General features: G+C 34.0%; 3 protein-coding genes across 4 annotated transcripts; 1 reads left to right on the top strand and 2 right to left on the bottom strand.

Moving 5' to 3' along the window:
• LOC105158462 (protein tas) lies at positions 536-7244 on the bottom strand. 2 transcript variants are annotated; one of them, XM_020692224.1, is made up of 8 exons: positions 6913-7244; positions 6613-6708; positions 5281-5364; positions 4465-4625; positions 3766-3985; positions 2878-3013; positions 1627-1805; positions 536-1063 (listed from the first exon to the last, which is right to left on the bottom strand). In XM_020692224.1, the coding sequence occupies exons 1-8, from the start codon at positions 7174-7176 to the stop codon at positions 824-826; spliced, it is 1380 nt and encodes a 459-aa protein (XP_020547883.1). In that variant the 5' UTR covers positions 7177-7244; the 3' UTR covers positions 536-823. The 2 variants fall into 2 exon arrangements, with proteins under 2 accessions (XP_020547883.1, XP_011073530.1); XM_011075228.2 differs by having other exon boundaries at positions 3766-3883.
• Positions 8098-11633, top strand: LOC105158461 (malate dehydrogenase). The gene is made up of 7 exons (XM_011075227.2): positions 8098-8257; positions 9276-9434; positions 9563-9738; positions 10009-10286; positions 10395-10530; positions 10642-10753; positions 11219-11633. Exons 1-7 carry the CDS (start codon positions 8215-8217, stop codon positions 11311-11313), a joined length of 999 nt encoding a protein of 332 aa, XP_011073529.1. The 5' UTR covers positions 8098-8214; the 3' UTR covers positions 11314-11633.
• LOC105158537 (myb-related protein Myb4-like) lies at positions 13413-15826 on the bottom strand. Its single transcript, XM_011075319.2, has 3 exons — positions 15597-15826; positions 15253-15382; positions 13413-13973 (listed from the first exon to the last, which is right to left on the bottom strand). Exons 1-3 carry the CDS (start codon positions 15727-15729, stop codon positions 13529-13531), a joined length of 708 nt encoding a protein of 235 aa, XP_011073621.1. The 5' UTR covers positions 15730-15826; the 3' UTR covers positions 13413-13528.

Raw genomic sequence — 18290 nt, 5'->3', positions numbered from 1 at the left:
AATGTTCAACGTCACAAAATTCTCATCTAATATGACTTGTAACTCCATTGCTCAGATATTATTTGTTTTAATTTCATACAAATTTTATAGTTTTACTTTGAAAAGGCATCTCGTTAGGGATAAAAGGCATTGGAGCTTATAAATCGTTCAAACTACTCGTTTGCAACCAATTTGTGATGCTTGCTTACATCATCAACCTCACGACAAGGGACTTAAGATGAACATATGGCCTCGTCGGCATCAAATAACATGGCTTGCGATTCAATCAGTCAACTATTTCATAAGCTATTATTCACTCCGATTTTGTATGAATCTTAAGATTTTGTCCATGAAAGGTAGCTCGGAACTAAAAGCCTGGTGACTTATAAACCACTTAAACTCCTCGTTTGCAACCAATGTATGACGTCTTCCTACGTCATCATCACCTCATTCTATAAACTGGCAAAAGAGGATGTCTCATACAACAACTACTGTTCTCTCTTTCAAACATGTCGAAGAAAGCTACAAATCCAGAAGCCACATTCAATGCCTTTTCTTTGTTTCAGCTGTGGGGCATTTCTCCAAATACTTAAAAAGTTTCTGTCTCGCTAACAGTCCAAAACCTTCATTATCAGACGAGTCCTAATTTTGACAGTATTGAACATCCACAACTTATGTATATGCTCATCGCTCAGACATATATCTAAATATTTGAACTTCAGGAACTAGACCTTTTACAAACATGTCTTTAAATGTTTGTAAGTTTCAATTGAAGAAATAAAATAAATGCTACTAAGATAACATATTATTGGAACAAAATGGAAATCAATGTAATGCTGTGAACCTAATTTATAGCTGGATCTTTGTATCTCTTGAAGATATCATTGATATCTGTCACAACTTCAGGTGGCAAAGGCCTCTCCGTTTTCAAAAAGGCATCAATATCTTCTTTTAATTGGTCAATAGTAGTGGCACCTATTATTGAACTGGTGACAAATGGTCGGTCTCGTGCAAATCCAAGAGCTAACTCAACGAGGCTTAGCCCATGCTTCTTTGCCACTTCAAGGTATTTGGCCGTAACTTCCTGGAGTTCAATGAAAAATGTCAGATCTGTCAAGGTTACATCTGCATAATTATGCAATATGAAATGAGAAGATGAAATTCCAAGTACTTTGGTTAACTGTAATGGCTAGTTAGTTCTCAAACAATACAAGTATATGTGACGTTGAGCATCAGGAAGTGATATTTAGTTGGGGTAACTAATATTAATGCTTGACATGATGAAGAGAAAGGAGAAAATATTATTTCTTTGCAAATACTATTTTCATGTATAGGTAAACGCGATAGCTTGTGATATGCTAGTTCACGAATCTTGGAGTTAGTGCAAACAAGGTTGATGTGGCTCGAGTTTAATACTAGGTCATGAAAGACTTACAAGCTGAGAGTACCAAAGAAGGCATGAAATGGAAACTAGAAGCTCATATAAATAAGTATCTGGTTAAATAGTTTCACGGAGCTAAAAATGCAATCTATAACGATGTTGCTTGGCGAAGTAGCATCTAAAAATCATTTGCAAGCATGAGATAACAATAAAAAGAAAAAAAGAAAAATCAGCATCAAGTCTTTAGTTGGAGTGTCAATGCATACCTGAGCCATAGACTTATTGTATCTTCCCATGTAGCCAGGAAAGAGGTTAAACCTCCCCCTTTTGGCAGCTTCAGAATCAATGTCTAGGTACTTCCCAGATAATGCTCCACCGGCAAGTGGAGAATAAGCAAGTAAACCAATGTTGCAGTTGTTTGGGTGGCATACTTCAACGAGATCAACTGCACAGTATCAAATGATAAACTATGAGACTGCTATAATCAAAATGATCCACCTCTATGAAGTGCCACAGCTTTCAAGTCCAACATAATGTCATCATTAGATGTAACATCTAATAGAATAGCCTTGAATTATTGTTTCGTTCTAATCCAAGAGTCTTCAAACTCACATATTTCAGTTACTCCTTATCTTTTAACATGCATGTGAGCTCAATTGGACAGAATTTTGAAATTGGGAAATGCTTATTTGGAGATGGATGGAGATGTCCACCTCCTTATAGCAAAGAAACACAATTCTCTCTGCTAAGTTCCAACAGTGTGGAGGGATGGAGGGGTAGAATTATCCTGAGTTCATAGGCTTTGTTGCATGAATATACCAGGCTCAGGTTTTGGAGTAATCACTGCAGTAAAGAGGAGCCTCTTAGGAACAATTTTCTCTGTATTTCATCATCTATCTCTCCACAAATATTGTTCTGTGGTAGTTTTAATTCTGAAAGCAATGGGAAGGTAATTTGGAATTCTAGTATAGATAAGGTAATTTCACTTATATATATGTATATTCTCTGATCAAGAGTTCCACCAATCGAAAAGTTCACTTAATTGGTGTATAATGGAAAGAAATTTTGCTGATCCAGTAGCTGCTGTGGTCGTCTGAGCTTGATGCTTATTGCACTTGCTGTCAGGGTTCAAGCAAGTAAGAAAGTCTTATCCATCTTTTTCTTCACTGAGTAAAGATTGTGTTCTTCAGCATAGATCAATGGATATCCACCCTCTATTCATTATTGGAAAAAAAGGGCACCTATGGGAACATCTCACACATCTTTGTAGGAGTTTTACTAGAGGACATAAAAACACAGACCCACGCACTACCACAATGACAAAAAGCCTACACTTATGAATAGGAGTGGGACAGCAGCAGTGCTTTGCTCTCATGGGAAGATCATAAAGATACAGAACCAACAGTTTATTGCTTTATTATAATAAAATTTCGGAAAGAGTACTACAAGATAAAATTTTGACCTGGAAGGTGAATTGATTTAAAATTGTTCCCTGATTATGAAGTAAGAGAACTTACGTTCGAACTTGCACCTAACCAGCAAACTGTAGTTGTTCTGGATACTGACAATCTTTGGCAGTCCTTCAACTTTAGCAGCATGAACAAACTCCATTACTCCATATGAGGTTTCATTGGAAACACCAATGTACCTTACCTGTAAGTTTCTAGCATTGCCATCAAATTCGTAATACAGATAATAGACTCACCATTTCAGTTGGATGTAAATAATAGAAGTTGCTTGTAAAATCACTTCTCCAGTTTCTTGAGTTTTTGATAGAATTAAGCCAAACAAGCTATCCAAATACAGCTTACTCTGTAGTTCTTGAGATGAAAAATTTTAGCTGAGCATAGCATTTTCTCTGACATGTATGCTTGTTCTACAGAACAGACTGAAAACTGCACCCAATGAACTGATGTACCTTTCTCTGGATGGAATGCATAAATTCGAGAAGGTAACACTCAGCTTACAACAATCCTATCATGAAAATATGAAGTTTTGCATCTGATTACGAAACTCACATTGATTACTGATACAAATTTTAGAAAAAGTTGTGAAAGTAAATATATAGACAATGGGATTGCTTGGTGCCTCATTCATTCATGGATGAAATCTTAGGCCTGCTTGGCTTGATTTCTTAGTCTATGTCATGATTATCCAGGTATCATAAAAGCCTGTTGCCAGATAATCAATAATTTTACTTTCTGATAACAAATTAGTAAATGGATGAGTTTCTATACTATCAATCAACTTCATGCAAGATTACAATTGTGGGTATTTCTGTTAATATAATGTAATGAAATAGTACCTTAGTTTTTCCAGAAACGTGCTACTTGTCTTCAATAGTTGCCATTATGAATGCTGACAAGCATTTCAGAAACGAAAAAGTCATACTGGTGGAAATTTACCTTTCCTTGATCAATGAGTTCTTGAAATCCCCTCAGCTGCTCAATGAAAGACACGCTTGACCTCCACTTTGAAGGATCATAAAAATATTCTCCAAATAATGCAACATGGCGATCTGGCCTGATATCACACAGGTACAACTCAAAGGAAATGGAAGGATGAAGTCTGTGAGTACATGCGTGTGTGTGAGCGTGTGAGAAAGAGTCTAAGATGACAATTTTGCTGCAAGATAACCAGGAAATAAACAAGTTTACATTCTGTTGAATTTTGGGCAACTTGTTCATAGCTAAGCAAAAGGGTATTGGACTCAAGCAGGTGGGAATTGGAAATTTTCAATTGGTTCTCGAACTTGTAGCAAATCCAAGTGAATAAGAAAAGAACTGCTAGCTCACGTATATATGTGAATAATTCCTTTACCAGATTTAATGACCAGTAAGCATTTTCAATTCTTTATGTTAGTGTGACCACTTGACTAACTTTTGAGATCTTAGAAAGACAGCACCAGCTACTACAGGTGAACTATTCGAACGACTTAAAATGTCACCTAATGGTTGTTTCTCATTATTACTGGTTACTACATACAATAATTAGATTATTGGATCAATCAAGAGATATGCGATGCAACTTTTACAAATATATAAGCAACAGATTGTGTAGGAAGTAAAGAATAAGAAGCCAGAAAGATCGAGTAAGGAATTTACCAGTGTATTTGGAGTAAGTCAATGTAATCTGTATTAAGACGTTTAAGACTTTTCTCAACACTTTCCTTGATATTAGCAGCATCTACTCGCACTACGTTTGAGTTGTCACGTAAATAACTTGTTCGCTCTGAGTAGCCAGCAACTTTTGTGGCCAAAATAACCTTAATTAAAGAGAAATGATGTATTATAAGAGGGTTCAGGCATAATAGCTCAAAAAACTCTGGGTCATTGGGCACTTAGTAAGACCATGCTCTGGGAAGTCCATTGTGAAACTAGGAGCAGAAAAAGAAAAGAAAAATTAGAAAACTGAATAAAGATTTAGAGGGTGTTTGGCTAACCTTGTTGAAAACATGTTATAAGCTCCTACATCTTAGAAGCTCTAAAATGTTAAAAAAAATAAACTCTTAAAGTGTTCGGATAAATAATATGCCAGAGCCAATAACATGTTAGAGTGTTTGACGTTATAAGCTTTTCATAATGTAATAAAGACCCAAAAAGCCATCAAACTATTAGAATTTAAAATGATATAAATAGATAATTTTGCTGTGCAAGGAAAAACGTCAATTATATGAAGGTAAAGGTCAAATGCTAATAAATTATTAGGGTGTTTTTGCTTATTGGATATTAAGATTTAAAGAAATTGTAAGATGTTGAAGAGTGGGTTGAAGTTAAAAAAGATTTAAGACTCAAAACATCTTATTTTAGGATCTTATAATCTCTTAAAAAAAAATTTGCCAAACGGTTTTCAAGAGCTTATAAGCTTTCAAATAAGCTTATCCAAATACCCTCTTAATCAGTGAAATAACTGTGGAGTACCTTGTCTCGGGGTTGAGATTTCAGCCAGCTCGCAATGTACTGATCTGTCCTTCCTTGTGTCTCCTTTTTGGCAGGGATTGGATACTTTTAAGGAGAAAAAAGAGGACAGTCATTAACTAGTTTCAAAATCAAGTCTATTCCAAATACTTAATAGAAAGTTGTATTCCAGCTGAGAGAATCATAGTACTAAGTCATTCCTTCTGGTCCCATAGACCTTAAAACTCAATCACCAAATACTAAGTACATGAAACTTGTTATAGAAAATCTATCTAGCTTCAACTACTTAATAGTAAGCTCTTTTCTACCTTAGAGAAAGTGAATCACCCTAGACCAGAGCACTAAGGAGGAACCTTCTGAACCACCCAAAATTAGGCATTTAAAATTTGTCACAGAAATCCATATGCCAAAATAAATGAAAAAAGCGAAGTCAAAGAAGAACACAAAATAACATCGGGTAATATAAGTGGTTAGGATTGATCGAAAAGCCTATATTCATGGGTAAAGACAGTGAGCCTGCCATTTACCAAGCAATTACAAATATTTTGGCAATCTCACACCCAAATCCTCTCTAAACCTGAATACTCCCGAATATCTGTAACTAGCTCATCACAAACCTAATTGAAGAGCCCAACACAGAAAGGTATAATAAGGTGAAAATTCTAGTTACTCCCTCTAGAATATGTGTAACTTGTACTAGATGCGGCCTAATATAAATATGCATAAAGAATCACATGAAGGTTCTAGTAAAAACGACACGTCCCTGCCACAATGGTGCCACTTAGCACCCATTCAAAGAAAGTACAAGAATTGCAGTGAATCGTTATCTGATTAGGATACAGTACATTTCAACACCACCAGGCACAAAAGTTACAAAATTTTTTGCTTGTTTTTTGAGGAAATCTCATCTTCAGTTCCCAATGGTATGTTACCAAATGCATCCCAAATATGTTATTTGACTACACTAGAAAAGTCTTAATTTTGAGTGTTTAGAATCAAGTAAGATATACAAGCAATAATTTCAGCCTCCACCAAGTTACCACAAAGGTGAATGCCATGTCTTGTGGTAATAGGCTAAGTAGTATAAAAAGAAAAAGCCAGAGAAAGTAAAATATAATCCTTCGAGACAGAATTACTCAAGTTTATGATTCCAAAAGCTCTCCTCAATGATATTATTTGAATTGATTATCTTGAGCTCTCACCTCAAAGCCCCTAACTGCCCCTAACTAACTTGACATTTTCATTCTAGTCCCAATTTCCGGACAATTAATCACTAGTGCAGTATCTATAATATTAGTTGGATAATATAATTTAACAGGTCTCCTTGAGCCTTACCACTTCTGCTGTGTCCAGAGCATTAATTCCGCGCTCAAACGAGTAACTAAGTTGCTCGTGAGCCTCTTTCTCTGTATTCTGCTCCCCATATGTCATCTGGAATATGCATAGAATACAAATTCATTATCAATTACCAAAACTCTGCTACAATAATATTCAGTAAATCCCGATATCCAAACCCTAGAGCCTTACGCCTAACAATGTGATCCAAACAGGCGCTTTGGTTCAACGATCAACATCATTCATAAGTCTGATGATGAAAATTAATTAGGAAATCAAACCCAAGTTAAAATTGCTCACAGTGCCAAGAGTAATCTCGCTGATGACAAGGTCGGAGTCCCCGAGCTTCTTGTACTGCAACGCGTTTTCATGACGCTGTTTGCTGAAAATAACGAAGCTGCTCCTCTTCTTCCTCTTCCACTTCCAAAGCAACGCGAGATTCCTCCCGCCTTCAGGGGCCGGCGCCAAGCGTTGCGTCAAATGACGGTCGGAGATACCTCCGGTGGAGCTTCTTTTGTTGAGGAGAAACGCGGGTACTATAGAGGAGCCGGACGATGAAGCCATGGAAAATTTTGAATAGATATCCTCCTGCGGAGATAGAGGGTAGAAAAGTGCCGTTCGTTGGTTGACGTGTTGCGCCTTCCATATTTGGTTAATATTTTATCTACTACTTCATTTCGTTAACACATAATACCTACCCCATAATTTTTAGTAATATTTTTATTTTATTGAAATTCATAATTTATTTTTTTATATTAAAATTTGGCATGGTTTACAAACATAGAAAAATTATTTTGCATTTTTTTTAATGTATTAATTATTTTACTCAAATTAAATTAAAAATTGACATTTACTTTGATAGTATATGTTATATTGATAACGATTATTATATATAACTACAAAAAAAATACTAATACATTATTTCAATTTCAATTAACAATAAGCTTAAACAAAATTGGGGTAAATTTAATTTTTAAGTACATGAAAATTGCATAGAATTAATTTTGAAAAGAAGTTGATTGAGTAGTTAATTTAATATGAGTTGGGGAGTTGAAGGGTAATAATTCAGAGAATTAAATTTTAATGACGTATGAATCATGTTGTGGATAGTGTTTGATTTGATATCGATTTGCTTGACTATTGACATTATTACTTCATAATTTCATGAAATTGTGTGACAAATATCCATTAATTGGTGTTATTGAAATTGCAACTTCGTGACTGTAGAAAGAATATTGGTTGATTGTGGTCGTGGAACGATACTGAAATTGGTGTTATTGAAATTGTGTTTTTATAATTATAGTATTTTGCCTTATTCAAAACTATAATAATTGATATAAATACTTATAAGAAAAAAGTAGTACTATTTATTAATTTCCATAGGACAAAAATATCGTTTTAATAAGACCGCAGTGAACGACGACGTATTCCGTGTTCCATGGAATATCCAATTTTCCGTGGGCGAAGTCAAGAGTTCACTCGTTCCTATAAATCAAATCACACTCTTCTCGAGTACAGTCTCAGCCTTTTCACTGCTCTCTCAAACTCACTCACCTGTCATTAGATTTCACCAGTTTTCAGATCGCAGATCTGTTCTTAGAGATGGCGAAAGAACCAGTGCGTGTTCTCGTAACCGGCGCCGCAGGTACTATTTCCGTAACTGGCCGTTCGTTTCTGGATCTGTCTCGTGTCTTTTTTTGTTTTTTGTTTTTGTAGAATTCGTTTACTTTAAATGACTGTTGGATCAGTTTTTCGTGTTGATTAACTTGTTGGATTGTGGATCTGTTGGTAGGAGTGCTTGTAATAGAGTGCCTTGGTGTCGCCTTTTCCGGTTAAGTTTGATTTAACGATCTTTATTCTATGTGTCTCGAATTATTGCTGATTAATTGGGTTAACTGATGCTTTCTTTTCAATTTGTTTTGTTAAATATCTGGCTAAGCGGAAATCCTTTATCTATACTTCCATAATAATGTAAAAAGAAAAGCCCCAAAACTCTCGCAGCGAACAACGACACCGCCGTGCTAATTTTTGGTCAAGTAAAAAATGACATAAAATAACTAATTTATCTAACTTTTCAAAATTTACATTAATTGATAAATTATTATTTATTCTTTTTTAAATTAATGTAATGTACTGATTTATATACTTTATTCTTATTTATAATATATTTCAAAGCGTGAAAGAATATATACCACAAAGGCGAGTTCATAATATATTTTAAATCGTGCAAAATTATTTAGTATAGGAATGACGTGCTACAGCGGATAGTATTTGGAAAAGATAATTTTTATAGAAGAATAATAAGATTTGTCTAGTCGTAAATGTGATTGTGTTTATTTAGTGCGAGACTTCATGTACTCCTTGAGTTATTTCGTCAATATGACTAGCTTTTTTCTTAAATATAGAGTTAATATTGTAATTAGACTAGTTAGTATTTCTGGAGTGATTTTGACTTGGAAAAAGATATTGTGAATTAAATTTATGTGTTGGAATGCTGATTTGGGTGAAACACTTATTGGGATGCAGTTTCTTTGAGGGGTGTTTAGTAATGAAAGGAAGTTGACCTTTAGTTCGTGCTAGTTTGAACTTTCATTGATTTCTGGTGTTTCTTTCTGGGTTGGATTTGGTTCAGCGGTGTTAGTGAATGCAATCCCTTTTTACAGGACAAATCGGATATGCTCTGGTTCCTATGATTGCCAGAGGAGTTATGTTGGGGGCTGACCAGCCTGTGATCCTTCACATGCTTGATATTCCACCTGCTGCTGAGGCTCTTAATGGAGTCAAAATGGAATTGGTGGATGCAGCATTCCCTCTTCTTAAAGGTATTAATTTAGCTGCCTTACAGTGTCAAGCAAAAATTCCATTTTTCTTGACTGAATGTATGTCCTACCAATTATTTTTAAAAGGGGATTGTTAGATGAAACTTATCCATTTTTGTTGTCTAAATCAGGTGTTGTAGCCACAACTGATGTTGTTGAAGCTTGCACTGGTGTTAGCATTGCTATTATGGTTGGTGGGTTTCCCAGGAAAGAGGGTATGGAGAGGAAAGATGTAATGTCAAAGAATGTGTCCATTTACAAGTCTCAAGCTTCTGCTCTTGAGAAGCATGCTGCAGCTAACTGTAAGGTGATTACACATGAACTTCATGGATTTTGTTTTTTAAAAGTTATATCTGTCTGTGTAAGAGTGCTTCTGCTGACAGCACAAACACATCTATAAATCTGCAGCTTGATACTGTCACCATAATACATGTGAAATTATGGCAGTTAGATGCCAGTAGGATTCATTTGTAGGGGACAAAACCAAAGACATAATAAGAATTCTTAAACTTATTTTGTGGATGTTATAGTGCTTTTTGAGATGTTTAGCTAATTCTTCTTGAGTTTTTACTTCCAGGTTTTGGTCGTTGCTAATCCTGCCAACACCAATGCCTTGATTCTGAAAGAATTCGCGCCATCTATCCCAGAGCAGAACATTACTTGTTTGACTCGATTGGACCATAACAGGGCCCTTGGACAGATTTCAGAGAGATTGAATGTGCAAGTATCAGATGTTAAAAATGTCATTATTTGGGGAAATCACTCCTCAACACAGTATCCTGATGTCAACCATGCATCTGTCAAAACTCCAGCTGGAGAGAAGCCTGTACGTGAGCTTGTTGCTGATGATGAATGGTATAGAAGTTCCGTTTATAAAATTATATTTACCATGAATAAGCGTTTGAATTCTTATTGCCGCATAACTTATCCTATGTTCTAACTTTAATTTTTTCAATTTGTTAGGTTGAATGGAGAGTTCATAACTACTGTCCAGCAGCGTGGTGCTGCTATAATCAAAGCTAGAAAGTTTTCCAGTGCACTTTCTGCTGCTAGTTCTGCATGTGACCATATTCGTGACTGGGTCCTTGGAACCCCGGAGGTAAGCTGTCCTTTACCTGTAGGTGGAGGTTCCTTTAGATTGATGCACATTCAATTGCTATGTAGAATGGATTAATCTGATCATCTGATCTTTTTCCTCAATCTACTCCAGGGTACTTGGGTTTCTATGGGTGTATACTCTGATGGCTCATACAATGTCCCCACTGGACTGATTTATTCATTCCCAGTTACTTGCAAAAATGGAGAATGGTCTATCGTACAAGGTGAGAATACATTAACTGAAAATAGATCATCTATTTCTTGACATTATTTTATCTAGAATGCTATAAATAATCACATATGAATACTGTTGTTACACTTTGCCCATGAGATTCATCTTCCTATAATTTCATGTAGTTCATGAGCTGTGAGATTCCAAAAAAAGTGATTTGCTGATCTATTTGGTTCACACTTGGTTGGGATCTTTGTTAAGTAGATACCAGATTCAGTTATGACCGTACAGTTGGATTTCGAACATGATGTGCATGTCCGGTTACTTCTGACACTTGTGTTTTATGGTTGCACACGCAGTTTGTGTTTTTCCTTCAATGCTTGCCCTTGACCATGCCAATATTGTTAGTTTGTCATTCCGCTACATTTCATCCTGGAAACAAGATGCATACATGAGTCTTTGTGTTTGCGGGATTCTATGAAATAAGTTTGTTTTCACTTCTTTTACCATAATCCAGGTCTCTCCATTGATGAGTTCTCACGAAAGAAGTTGGATTTGACTGCTCAAGAGCTCAGTGAGGAGAAAGCACTTGCATATTCTTGCCTTTCTTAATCTCTCCTCCAATCCTAGCAGGATCAGATGTGTGTGATAATAGAATTACTCGCAGATTTGAATAATGCGATCGTTAATTATTGTTGGTGACTAATGACGGGAGCTGCCTGCTTTCATCTTACTCTTCATGTAATTTGTTGTGCGCGGGGACATCTTTCAATTTGTAACCCTTTCCAGTCGTGGACTGAATCGAATGATAACTATGGAGAATTGCCTCTCATACCTCGATAATAAATATTTGGTAGTTTTGGATCCTCAGATTTATGCTCGTCTAGTAGGTTTGTATTCTGTGATTTATGATGGTTTTTAACTTCGGATTATTGTATTTGTGTTGTCAATTCTTGTAAGTTGTTGATGCTTCTGACCTCAAATTTGATGAAGTAATAGGTACAAATAGCATCCAACTAATCAATCTAATTTTCAGAACGATAGGGATAATTCGATTTGCACTTCTTTTGACCAATCACCCGGCTTTTGGATAAATTATACATACACATTAAAAATGATAATGTTATTTATACAAATTATTTTTATTTTTCGAAAATTATATATATTTTTAAAAAATATTAATATTATTATATAAATTACTCTATTTTTTGGCAGTTAAGAGTGATTTTCATAATTATGCAAAAGGTAAAATAATTTATGTAAACAAACTATAGATTAGAGATATAATTGTAATTATTTCATATAAATTAGAGATGTAAATGTAATTATCTTGAATTTACGTAAATAGATAATAAATTAGAGATGTTAATGTAATTATCCCATTATACATTAAAAATAGTAATTATTCCAAAAAGATATGATGGGTCTCCAAGACCCCCAAAACAGGGTTTTTCTAACCTCTTTCATTCCGGAAAACAGTCACAGAAAACAAGAAATTCAGTGTGTTTAAATCCATCTTTAATTATCAATATATGTAGATATAAGTTGAAGGTATTTGATGGCTCGACATTGTTGTGATTGTTATTGTTTTATTGTGTTTTGGTAATTTATGGTAATAGATGATTGTATCAAATTAACTATTCATCGATACTTCATGATCTATATTATAACCAAAGCTTCTCTAGAATTTGGCAAATAGTAACTAGGTTTTATCGGGTTAATTGACTCCTCATGAAAACACTAATAAATATAAAATCTTTCTAAAATCTTGGTAATGTGATTCTTGAGCTTTAAAAGAAGGCAAATAATTATATCGAGCTTTTTTTAAATTTGACATAATTAATAACATTCATTTTAGCGGTCGTCCAACAATCCGTTAGTCTCTGTTAGATTCTTATCTATTTTTTTTTTTTTATAATAAACTGACTAAAATGCTCTTATACATTATGAATTAATAGGGCTACTTTTTACAATTTTTCAAAAATTTTGCCATCCATATTCTTCGATTTTTTCACAAATTTTTATTTTTTTAAATAAATACTATAAGCTAAAGTTGACAATTTCAAAACTCCATTTAAGAATTACATGATTTTATCAACATTAAGGAGATATTTATAGTTATGTTAAATTTTAAGAAAGTTAATTGCAATTTATCTTTAAAAAAATTCACTGTCTCTCATATTTAAGTATAATTATTTCACTTTTTTTTTTTTAATCAAAAGTTAAGGAGATCCCATGGCATTTTCTCTATTCTAAAGAAACTCCCTTCCTATTATTATTTTCAGAAGAAACCCTCTTCTATGTAAACACAATATTTATTTATTTAGCGCATCAATTTGGTTTCAGTTCAATATATATGATCATTTGGAGTTTGACAAAGGATGTATTTGTATTGGAAGGAAGGATTTCAAAAAAGGATTTCAAACGACTCCATTTAAAAGGAATTTGAAATTCATCCGTATTCTTCAATTTATAGTTCAAAATTAAAATGAAAGAATTTAAAATCTTTTATATTTACAATGAGAAAAATGCAATTTACTCCATTTGAAATGAGAAATAAACAAAAAATAAAAATAAAAAAATCTCTGAAAAATAAAATAGCAAATTAGCTCCTGTGTTTTGAAAATTTACTTCATCTAAACTGGCCATAGATAGGGGGTAATTTGCTAATTCTTTTTTCATAGAGATATTCGCTTGTTTCACGGGAAAAAATTGTATTTAACTTATTTAAAATTATCCAAACATGTCAAAGGAATTTGTTGAATTGAAATGCAACCTAAAAAAATATATGAAGTGATGAACAATAATAATAAAAAGGTAGGCGGGGTCAAAACTCTGGTAACTTTGTCATTTCTCCAGCTCCAATGTAAAGATTGTACCAAAACTCATCAATCTGTGATTCCTTCGGTAATGAAAATTGGAACTGGAATTTGTTGCTTTCTTCCAATTGCAATTCTAAATCCCACCACAAACTTTCATCCATCTGAGGGAAATACTCCAACCAATGCTCATTTTCACTTTCTGAGGTACTGAAATTGGAATTTGTCCAAACCTTGGGGCCTTGTGGGCTAGAAACAGCTTGCTCTGAAGTGCTGGAATTGGAATTTTCTAAAACTTTGGGGTCGGATTTCGGATTTTCAGAAGTTGAGAGTTCCTTGTCATCTTGACAAGAGTTGTTGTCATCTTTGAGCCTTTTCTTCAGGCAGCTATGCCAGACATTTTTTATTTCATTGTCTGTTCGTCCAGGTAAACTTGCTGCAATTTCAGACCACCTAATCAAAATGAAACAAGAAATTAACGTTGGAATTTCATAGACTACATGATTGTATTAAATTACTCTGATCAACCAAAGAATCCAGCTCCTGTGCTTATCCCAAACCACTCCATTGGAAAACTCATAATGTTAATATGTATCTCACATTGAATAGACAAAAAGTTTACTAGACTTATTAGTTTTAAAAGTTTTTTTACCCCTATGAGACGTTTTTTCAACATAAATCCGTATAATTTTTGTTAAAGCAAACTATACTTGCATCGAAATTGCAACTACGATGCACGAATGCATGCTGGATAGACAATATTCATAGAAAAAACTAGTAATGTAAGAACGTCGACTTAATCTTATACTGATAAAACCTAATTTTTATCCGGTTGCATGTAATTTTTATCTCCTTGTGATATGTGAAATAAGTAAAAAAGTTCCTTGTAAAAAAAGAATTAGCATATTACCTCCCTATATTTTAAAAAATAAAACAAATTACCCCAATCAATGATTTAGATAGGAGGGAGGGGGTGATTTATTTTATTTTTTGAAATATAGAAGATAATTTGCTATACTTTTTTTCTTAGGCTTTTTTTTCTTTTTTTTACCTTATTTCTCATATCACAAAGGGATAATCTATACTCGTCGTGGAATCAACAGTCTTACGTATTTCCTATTGTAAAATTAACTAGTGTTGCAATTTTATTCATATATCTATATATATATATATACCCTATGTATATAAAAATTCATGTAATCTTTATATTTAAAGAAATAAATTAGATATACTATTGATCTTGTAATTTTATAATGTGAAATTTTTTATTTTTTATCTTTCTATGATTGCAAGAGCCCCGTAACATTTTAAACATTTCATAATTTTGGTCTTCACCGAGCAGGATTTTGCAGAAAGTCTAGAAATAAATCATGTGCCATATTATTATTTATTTTAAAAAATGAACCACGTGAGATGCACATGATTTATTCCGACAATTTTAACAAAATCAGGTACCGAAAGGACCAAAGTTGAGAAATGCCAAAAAATTACAGGACACTTTTGCAATTCTAAAAAAATAAAGGATACATATACCAAAATGTCAAAATTACAAGACTAAAAAATATATAAAACAATTAAAGAAATATTATTAAAATTACTATATGTAACACTAAAAGATTTGTAATATATGAACTAGCTTCAATCTTAAATTACATGCTATAGAAGGAATCAAAATTTAAATTGTATGATCAAAATCCACTCAGATTAGGTTAAAGATGATAATTAGTCTAACCTATTTCCAAGCATTTCATGCAAGTTGATGATGGTTTCTTCTTCTTCTTTGCTGAAATTTCCCCTCTTTACGTCCGGCCTCAAATAGTTCGTCCACCGCAGTCTGCAACTCTTCCCACATCTCAGCAAACCTGAGAAACCTCAAAACAGTGAATCCCAAGTGATCAGAACAACCTAATACTACAACTCTGTGTTGTCTGTGTGATCAGGACACACAAGTTTCCTAATTTAGAAACTTTCCTAATTTAGAAACTTCCCGATGCTTGTGATGATACTGACAAGACTCAGGACGATCCAAGGGTTCTGAGACGAACCCTTTTCAGAAAATGATCGGATAATTATTACCAGCTTGTTTGGGGAGTGCCCGCCAATTTGCATGGCCATGTTTCCGAATATGATCCACCAAAATCTTGTCTTCTTCAGGGCTCCAGGGTCCTTTCTTCAGTCCAATCTTCTCACAGCAAGGAGCTCTCACCATTCTTCAATTCATCAAATGATTTCTCTCTCTCTCTCAGTTTTGGTAGCGTTTTTGGTTTAATTTGTTGATTTGAGGGATGATGTACAGTAGTGTTGTATCGACCAAGTGTCGGTATTTATCGTCAACATGATTCAGCATCTTCTGAGGGTTTACTAGTCTTGAATATGACGATTTCCAGGAACTTCTCTCTCTACCTCTCTCTCTCTCTCTCATGATAATTAATTAACCCACATACTTCACCCATAAAATATTCACTCGAAGACTTGGTAATGTGTTGGCTAGTAAGAAATTGTCATCCTATATGGATGGAGCTGTATTTTTAGCTTAAAATCGGGTTTTTAATTAATTGGCACCTAAATGATCAATTTGCTTAAGTAAACTATAATTTACAGGCACAACATAATATGGACATAGAACATGATGATTATATTTTTTAAACATTTTAGGACTCAATATATTGCTCCGGCACAATAGATAGTATGTAATCTATATATATATATATATTGTTATAAACTTAGAGAAATTTTAAGTTTATTGGCCTATCACTCCTAATAGAATATAAGGAAACAATACATATATTTCCTCCAAATCACTTTCTTATTCTCTCCAAAAGTTCATTTACAAATGAAATACATGGTGGTATTTATAGACCACAAAAATTGTGGTTATAAAATACACCATAACTAATATAATTATAAATCATAATGTAGGATACAAAAGGGTATAATATAATGGGTATTAAGAATAAAGATCAAGAGGTGTATGCATTCATATGACTTATTGCAATTTAGGTTCTGTATCTTTAAGAGGTTGGTAATTTTGATCCTCTAACTTTGGAGTTGGCAATTTTGGTCCTTTAACTTTCAAATGTTCAAGATTTTGGTCCTTCAGCCATTTTATGGCCATTTTGCCCTTCTAGCTAAAATTTTACCATAGTCCACTATGCTCCAAGTTAGGCCCAATATATTTTTGAAATAAATTAAGCCCTCATATTCATACCTTGCTCCGAATGTCTTGTTCTCGGGTATTTCAAATTCTCAGTTTTACAGATTTTTTCCAACCACACTAACACAGCAGATGGTTCTTAAGTACTTGACTCCTTCAACAACAAACAACATAACCCCTATTTCTTTTTCTACCTTAGGGCGTAAAAGACACTCCAATATAGGGATTTAATAGAATTTTGGACAAACAAGTTGCATAGAAGCCTTTAATTTATTGAAAAAATATATAAAATATTACATAGATATTATTTCCTTAATTGGAGGAGACAACTGTTTAGCCTCTCATAGGATAGAGGACTTGATTCGTTGGGAAAACCTCCATAAACTAAGAATTCGAAAAATTACAAGATTTCACACTCAAAATATGATGCTTTGAAGAGTTGGAGAAGTTTTTCGATAATCCCCATTTGCTTCATGTTTTCTTATTTATAGCGTCTGCGGACTTCAGACCGGACTCCGAACTTATTTTTTGATGACGTCTACGTTCGTCATCATCTTTTATCTTTCAAAGACGTCATTGTGTTCGTCATCAACCACATCCTTTCTGGCTGTTGGTCATAATGGCTTGTCAGCCATGTGATTGTTAGTTGGCTTTCCTGCTTTGTTGACTATTGGTCTTTGTTGTTTTCTACCGACAATCTTTTTCTTGATTTTTATATTCACTAATTTTTACTTTGTTTTGTAAAAATTCTTTCTTTTACCCTTATCTTGATTTTGTTCAAGTTTCTTTTGGGTAACCCGAATTTTTGTCCCGTACAGGGGTTTCTCTTGATTCTTTGAGCAAGGGCATACATGGTTATGCCATTGTCCAACATGCAGCATGTTGCACGTCTTCATTCTTGTTGCTTCGGCCACTGGTAGCTTAATTTCCTCAAATCAACATCCTCTTCTTTTCAAATAAGCTTTCTGCAAACTCATTACTTTTTTCCATCATGGAGTTTAATAGGAATGATCAATTCATTTTGTTTAAGAAAATCTTGAATTGATGCTTGACTTTGTCTATTTCAGTGAGATAGACCCATAATCCCCAAACTCTTCTAGTAGAGATATTGTCTTCAGTAATAGCTGATACAAGGGAGCTTCGGTTGCATAGATATTTTTCACCCTATTTCCTGTCAGCACCTTCTAAATTTGGTGAATTCTTCACCATTCTTCTCGTTCCTTCTCATTAAGTGGTTCAGGATCTGACTTTGTAGCCTTCTTTAGAATTCCTAGGACAAAATTCTTTCTCTATTTTTCCTAGATCTGAAAATACTACTGGTTGTCACTCGAACCCTCATTCAGTGTTTGGAGCTAATCTTCTCCCTTTTCTAGAACTTCCATAAAGAAATTCCATTTTTGATCTTTCAGAATTTTGAATGTATTCCCTATTGTGACTCGAACTTTCATTTCGGTTTCATTTTTCTTGAAGAGTCTCCTCCGTTAGTAGAAAAAATATCTAAATACAATATAAACAAATATTTTTTCAATAAATCTAAATCTCTGATACCATTCTAGCCGCTTACCCCTTGTAATTGGGGTGTCCCAATAGCAGGCACCTATCAACTTGCTAACCCA

The sequence above is a fragment of the Sesamum indicum genome, linkage group LG3 (genome assembly GCF_000512975.1).
Source record: "Sesamum indicum cultivar Zhongzhi No. 13 linkage group LG3, S_indicum_v1.0, whole genome shotgun sequence".
Classification (NCBI taxonomy): domain Eukaryota; kingdom Viridiplantae; phylum Streptophyta; class Magnoliopsida; order Lamiales; family Pedaliaceae; genus Sesamum; species Sesamum indicum.
The sequence above is the reverse complement of the archived record's forward strand: the minus strand, read 5'-3'. Positions and strand labels throughout refer to the sequence as shown.

Coding starts and splice junctions, on each gene's coding strand:
- LOC105158462 (XM_020692224.1), bottom strand. CDS start 7,176: ATGGCTTCATCGTCCGGCTCCTCTATAGTACCCGCGTTTCTCCTCAAC. Junction 3,986..4,464: donor GACTTACTCCAAATACACTG/GTAAATTCCTTA, acceptor GTTATCTTGCAG/CAAAATTGTCATCTTAGACT. Junction 1,064..1,626: donor ACAATAAGTCTATGGCTCAG/GTATGCATTGAC, acceptor ATTGAACTCCAG/GAAGTTACGGCCAAATACCT.
- LOC105158461 (XM_011075227.2), top strand. CDS start 8,215: ATGGCGAAAGAACCAGTGCGTGTTCTCGTAACCGGCGCCGCAG. Junction 8,258..9,275: donor TCTCGTAACCGGCGCCGCAG/GTACTATTTCCG, acceptor CCCTTTTTACAG/GACAAATCGGATATGCTCTG. Junction 9,435..9,562: donor AGCATTCCCTCTTCTTAAAG/GTATTAATTTAG, acceptor TGTCTAAATCAG/GTGTTGTAGCCACAACTGAT.
- LOC105158537 (XM_011075319.2), bottom strand. CDS start 15,729: ATGGTGAGAGCTCCTTGCTGTGAGAAGATTGGACTGAAGAAAGGACCC. Junction 15,383..15,596: donor GGCACTCCCCAAACAAGCTG/GTAATAATTATC, acceptor GAGGTTTCTCAG/GTTTGCTGAGATGTGGGAAG. Junction 13,974..15,252: donor CATGAAATGCTTGGAAATAG/GTTAGACTAATT, acceptor CATTTTGATTAG/GTGGTCTGAAATTGCAGCAA.